This window comes from Strongylocentrotus purpuratus, unplaced genomic scaffold, assembly GCF_000002235.5.
Source record: "Strongylocentrotus purpuratus isolate Spur 01 unplaced genomic scaffold, Spur_5.0 spur5_contig_854, whole genome shotgun sequence".
Lineage (NCBI taxonomy): Eukaryota > Metazoa > Echinodermata > Echinoidea > Camarodonta > Strongylocentrotidae > Strongylocentrotus > Strongylocentrotus purpuratus.
In genome coordinates, this window is record NW_022145562.1 from 774,967 (window position 1) to 780,732 (window position 5,766).

The 5,766-nt window shown below is 38.8% G+C and overlaps 1 protein-coding gene across 1 annotated transcript; it reads left to right on the forward strand.

Moving 5' to 3' along the window:
- The first annotated feature begins 1,070 nt into the window (after positions 1-1,070).
- LOC105438199 lies at positions 1,071-5,080 on the forward strand. Its single transcript, XM_011665719.2, has 4 exons — positions 1,071-1,245; positions 2,167-2,332; positions 4,074-4,243; positions 4,713-5,080. The coding sequence occupies exons 2-4, from the start codon at positions 2,169-2,171 to the stop codon at positions 4,799-4,801; spliced, it is 423 nt and encodes a 140-aa protein (XP_011664021.1). The 5' UTR covers positions 1,071-1,245; positions 2,167-2,168; the 3' UTR covers positions 4,802-5,080.
- The last annotated feature ends 686 nt before the right edge of the window (positions 5,081-5,766 follow it).

A 5,766-nucleotide genomic window follows, 5' to 3' on the forward strand; every position in this document is an offset into this window, starting at 1 on the left:
AAGCACATTCATGAGCCACTGTAAATTTCTGACACTATATATTCAATTTACCAAACGATACGGGTTTCCATGCTATGCAGCTTTGCGGAAATCAGGGGTGGTGTCATGTTCGGCAAGAAGGAAGGACAATTTTGTTCTGCCATGCTGTAAGGGAAAACACTGATAATGTCATGTATTATTCTACTATTGTTATCCTTTTCGAATAAATTGATACTAATTCCGGGTGTAGTATTTCTATCTCTAAAGATGAAATATAATTCAACTACTTCCTTCTTATTGCTCATAGATTGTTTTCTTCTTAAATGTGTTTATTTAATACCAGCCCGGACCACTAAGAGCTTCTACCCATGGAATTTCTTTCAAAATCGGGGAGCGTGTGCAAATGCGGGCTACTACCTTTAATGATTAGAGGGGGTATGTTGTGGGTTAGCGCCTACCTTTTGGTACCTTTGTGATGATGGTGTTGGCTGGTATCCAATAAACACAATTAAGCAAAAAAATGAACAAAATTGCTTAAATCCCTTTTCGACCAAATTTGCCTAATTGTAAGACGTTCGGCTCTGTAAAGGAGTAGCGCAGATGATGTAGTCGGCATAGCGGGGGTTGCGCGGTACAATCAGGGGTTTTACCCTCTTGCGTGTTGGCAAAATATCAAATACACTGTATTATGTATCGAGAACAGAGTCAGATGATGCAATGAAAAGTTATACCATTTTAGGGACAATCGTCTGAATTCTGGAGAAAAAAAGCTTAAAAACTGCCTGCCAACTTTAATTCTGTCTGTACTTTGTCCAATCACAGCTCGCTCTTAGTATACGGCCATCGAATCAAAAGGGGTGGAGCGAATACCCTACCACTTTGTGATGATCGTGTGCTTGACTTACCGATTTCCCAATATGCCACGCAAGGAAATACGCCATCGTCCATTCAGGATATCAAACGGGGAGCATTGTGACCAATCAGAACTTTCTATAACTGCCACGTGTACGCTTTTTTTTTTTAATGACTCTTATCAAACGACATTATTTTGGATCGGTTCCAGCTATACCACTCCTAACTTGTGCAATAATCTTCTGGAAAAATCATCTATTTTTTTGGCGAGAAAAGAGTATATAAGATCGAGCCACACACGAATATTCCAATAGCTGCTTGTTGTTTTTCATCTTACGACCGTCTGCTTCAAAATTTCTGAAGATCTCCTCCTCTGTCGTTCACTTTGGACCATCGCAGAACTAAATACCACCGGTGAGTAGATCAGTTTAGTTTAGTTCAAGTCATAGAGTTTTACTTATTAACTACTTGACAGATTTCCCTGAATTTCATAACCTTTTCTGTTTAATTATAATGTACAGGCTATATATTTTTTTAAGGTATCATGGTCGAGTGGATCGAGGACCCCGCTCTCAATCAGAGGGTCCAAGGTTCGAGCCTCCAGCATGTCCGTCAGCGAGGCATTTTATCTATACTGCTGCCTTTTAACCTAGGAGAGAAGTAGGGACATATAGTAGGATGGGATAACGTGGGACTGAATTTGTCATGGCAAGTGAATACCCCCACTGGGAGTGGAGACGGTGCACACATTGTGTGCCGGCTTGAAATATATATAGTGACTAGTTTTCACTTTTTCCACTTTCGTTCTTCATTCTTATCCCTATTTCCTGTATTATCTACATGTACATATTTTGTTTGTTATTTTCTTGTTCCCCCTATGACATCAATTAAACATTTTAACGGGTTGATAATGTTAACTTAATAATTAAGAGAACCTGCTCACGACAAGCTATTGCTTTTAAATAGGTTCCCTTGTCATGTTCTATTCTCACATAGGCCTATATAGTGCATTATGCAACTTTTGAGGAGATAAAAGTTGATTTTGTTAGTTGAATCTTGTACATAATATATTTTCATTTGTCTTGTATTGATTTGAAATTGAAATAAACGAAACGGAATACAAAAAATTGTATCCATATTTTCGGGCAAGAGCCGGCAAAATTTTGGTTGATAATCAATCAATATTGGGAACAGATTCTGGCAATATCTGACATCCCATATACGCATAGTAACGCCCAATAACTATTTTCTGTAATGATCAGATAACACGTGTTTGATCATTATGGTCTCGCTTTTAATCTCTCTCTCTCTCTCTCTCTCTTCATGGCAAAGAAGAAATGGGTCGTTTCACAGCGCTTCTCCTTGCTCAGCTGATTGCCACCTCACTTGCGTGTTTGCCCACAAGTAACTCCGGTCGCCCTTTTGGCATAGACCTAGGCCCCAACACGGAGGTGTACCCATACTACAAAGATGGCGAAGTTGGTATCACGTTTGAATGGCGGTATGTCACGTGACACATTATAACTGTCATCTGTTCCTGATCTCTCTCTCTCTCTCTCTCTCTCTTTCTATTTCTCTCTCCCTTCCTTACACCAATTAAAGATATAGTTGAGTTCTGGTCATGCGATTGCATTGTGAAAGAAACGGTATGGAATCGATCAGAAAAAGTTGATCATGTAGCATTTAAGTATTGATGTGTACTGGAAGGTTCTGGAGTCATCAAAATAAAGGCCCAGTCTTGGTAAAGTAACCAGCACTGTACACAGGATTATGTATATAGGACTACACAAACATGTGGCATAAAAATCGAGCCTCATTTTCAAGCTGTTACTTGTGATATTTCAAATATGAAGGCATTTGAAGAGCTATGCTTTTTAGGGAACATTTTTTCTCTGATGTTCTTCCACACTTGCATAATAACAATGATAACGCTCACAAATTATTGTTCACCTCTCCCTTGTGTGTGTGTGTGTGTAATTGGGTTTTTACAGACGTGTATCAATCAGATATGATTATTTACGTCTGGGGACCGACCTTTAACGTCACCATCCGAAAGACGTGACTCAGTTTCAAACCTGCGTCCTCGGATTCCATTGTTAGCTGGATTACAGGCGCACGCCACAACGCCATGTTCTCCCCAGATCTCAACCTTCTCTTTAAGTGTCATAATCATTGATTTTCACAATCATGGTGTGCCGCACTTCTCAATCTTATGCCTTCACCAACAGCCCAACCTACTCATCGCTCACATCCTTCCACTATCCATTTACTTAAATGTGGTATCCACAGTACCCCCCGTACCTCTTCCCTTTGATTCATTGCAAAGATCTACCTGACTAACGAGCACCCCCCCTCCTAAAAAAACCAGGTTCCTGTTCAAATTCAAAACTAGTTCCTCTTAAAACATCTCATTGCTTACTATAATTGTCCATCGACGTCTCATAATTCTCCTTTCGCTAAAATTTTAAGGATGTTTGTTTTCTTTTGAACGTAAAATGGAAATAATTGGAATTATATACACGGTTTGTGCTAGTGCCCTTCTTACAGATGCTAATGGGAAATGCGTTAAAGGTAGTAGCCCTCATTAAATTTTGCGCATCCTCTCCAATTTTGATGAAATTCCATGTATACAAGCCCTTTCGCATGAGGATGATGCTGGTCAAATTTTCAGATCAAATAAACAAATAGTTTGGAAATGAAAAGTGAAGAGATTTTATCATATCAAATAAAATAAAATAAATGTATTTCCTTCTCATTTCGAACTACTGGACCGTTCGCTCTCAAATTTGATCAGGGTCATTCTAATGCCAAAGAGGTTCGTGTTTTCTTTTGTTGTTGTTGTTTATTTTTGTTCCTTATAAAAAACACACGTTTGAATTAATGAATATACCGCACTGAACAATGAAGGAAATGCTGTCATATATCATCTGAAATGGATTTAACTCAGTATGTGCATGCATGTAAGTCATCATTTATTAAATGTGCTGGGTCTGCGGGTCTCGAATGAGACTAAAGTGAGCAAGGGGGGGGGGGTGTAAATCCCCATGAAATAATGTATACGTGCTATTTGTTATTATAGAAAACAATAATAATATCGCTATGTATAACAAAAAACACTGGATATATAAATCAACATGATTAATAATAATAATATAATTATGTTGTGCCAAACTTATTAATAATATCTCATCACAGCTCAAAACGTTGATATAATTTCTTTCGTTTTGTTTCCCAAAATTTAGGTTCAAGCGGAGCATCGAAAATGAGACCGCGCACGATATCGACATCAGCAGGAAACTCTTCGAAGTACTCGACATCAACGATGACGACCAGCTTGATGTGAAAGAATGGTTCGATGAAGGAGGTAAAGTCAGATCATTTTCTGACATGCTCGGCGATTACGACAATAACTGTAAGTGGTAGATATTTTTTTTTAAATTTCATGAGTGATGTATTTCCGACTCTCCACTAAAAACATTTTTTGGAAGGAGGGCAGATATAGAGACAATGAGAGGGAGAGAGAGAGAGAGCGAGAGAGGGATAGAGAGAGAGAGAGAGAGAGAGAGAGAATGAGAGATAGAGAGAGAGAGAGAGAGAGAGAGAGAGAAGAGAGAAAAGAGATACAATCGAGACATCCAGAGGGATATATGTAAATGCCCTACCTGTATTTTTGCTCTGTAAAGTAATTGCGAATAGAGGGTGTCATTGAATTACGTTTCACCAGCTAGATCGCTGTATAGCGGACATATAATAGAGGTAATCATCTTTATCCAGTTATACTTTATATTTCTCACTTACTATTATCGATCGCACCATTCACAGGCTCTTTTCTTTTCACGCCTCTCTCTTGTTCCATCCTATCTCTCCATGCATCCTCGCAGCTGATGAGATGATCTCGCTTGAAGAGTTCCTCGCCATTCCTCTCGATCCCGCGACCATTGACCATGAGATGAGGAGCGACCAAAACTAAAACCAGTGACGTAATAATGGTCGACGCCGACCCCTTCACTCGGTTGGAAACGCTCTAGTGTATCCTTATTACAGGGGCGGGAATTTCTTATCTGTGCGTAGTCAATTTGTGCGTTGTAGTGCGTAGTTGGGCAGGGGTAGGACTTAAGGGGTAAGCCATATATATAATATACCATGGCGTTGAATAAGGATAATTACAGTAAGATATAACTCAAATGTAGATTGCCAAAGAATTAAAGGTACTATGTCCCATTTGCAGGCCTAAACAACAAAAATGAAAAGGTTATATTCCAATGGCGTTTGAAAGATAATACTATTTTAGGAATTCCTTCAAAACAAAAGGGCTTGAAAATGTCTTTTTGTGGGAAAATAACGACTATTAGTTGTCAAATCGACTTTAGTGATTGTAATCATTTTAGTCAAGAGTCTGATTTTCAGACCCTTGTACCGAATGGTGTAATGTTTTGTGTTGCACAAAGATTCAAGTAGTTTAATTTTGGCTTTACATGAAGTGGGGTATTGATATTACAAATGCTCATGTACCTTTAGAGCTCATTTTATGGATGTTATTACCAAGTCCTTTGGCAAGACATTGATCTACATTTGCCACACTCCACCCAGGTGAAGTAAATGGGTGCCTGGTAGGAATTTATTTCTTGAAATGCTAGAGCGCCATATGGCAGCTGTGCTAAAGCCAGGGTAATAATCGGGAGCGCCCGGAGGGTCAAATCACACTGACTTGAGCTCTATACAAGAACCCATTATTATTTTTATTATTTATTATTGTTAAAGAAAAAAAGAACTCAGTCAGTCACTCTGACAGTGACGTCTAGATAGTAAATGGGTTCCCTTGCATAATTTAAACACTAAGACACCGCTTATGTATAGATTTCACAGATAGGACATACGTGACATAAAGTTCTATAGAATTTGATGTTGGCTGCAAAAGGGATAAAGCACCTTTAA

Excerpts from the sequence above, each read along its gene's own strand:
- LOC105438199 (XM_011665719.2), top strand. The coding sequence starts at position 2,169 with ATGGGTCGTTTCACAGCGCTTCTCCTTGCTCAGCTGATTGCCACCTCA. Across the intron at positions 2,333-4,073 it reads GGTATCACGTTTGAATGGCG|GTTCAAGCGGAGCATCGAAA; the intron begins GTATGTCACGTG and ends CCCAAAATTTAG. Across the intron at positions 4,244-4,712 it reads CGGCGATTACGACAATAACT|CTGATGAGATGATCTCGCTT; the intron begins GTAAGTGGTAGA and ends GCATCCTCGCAG.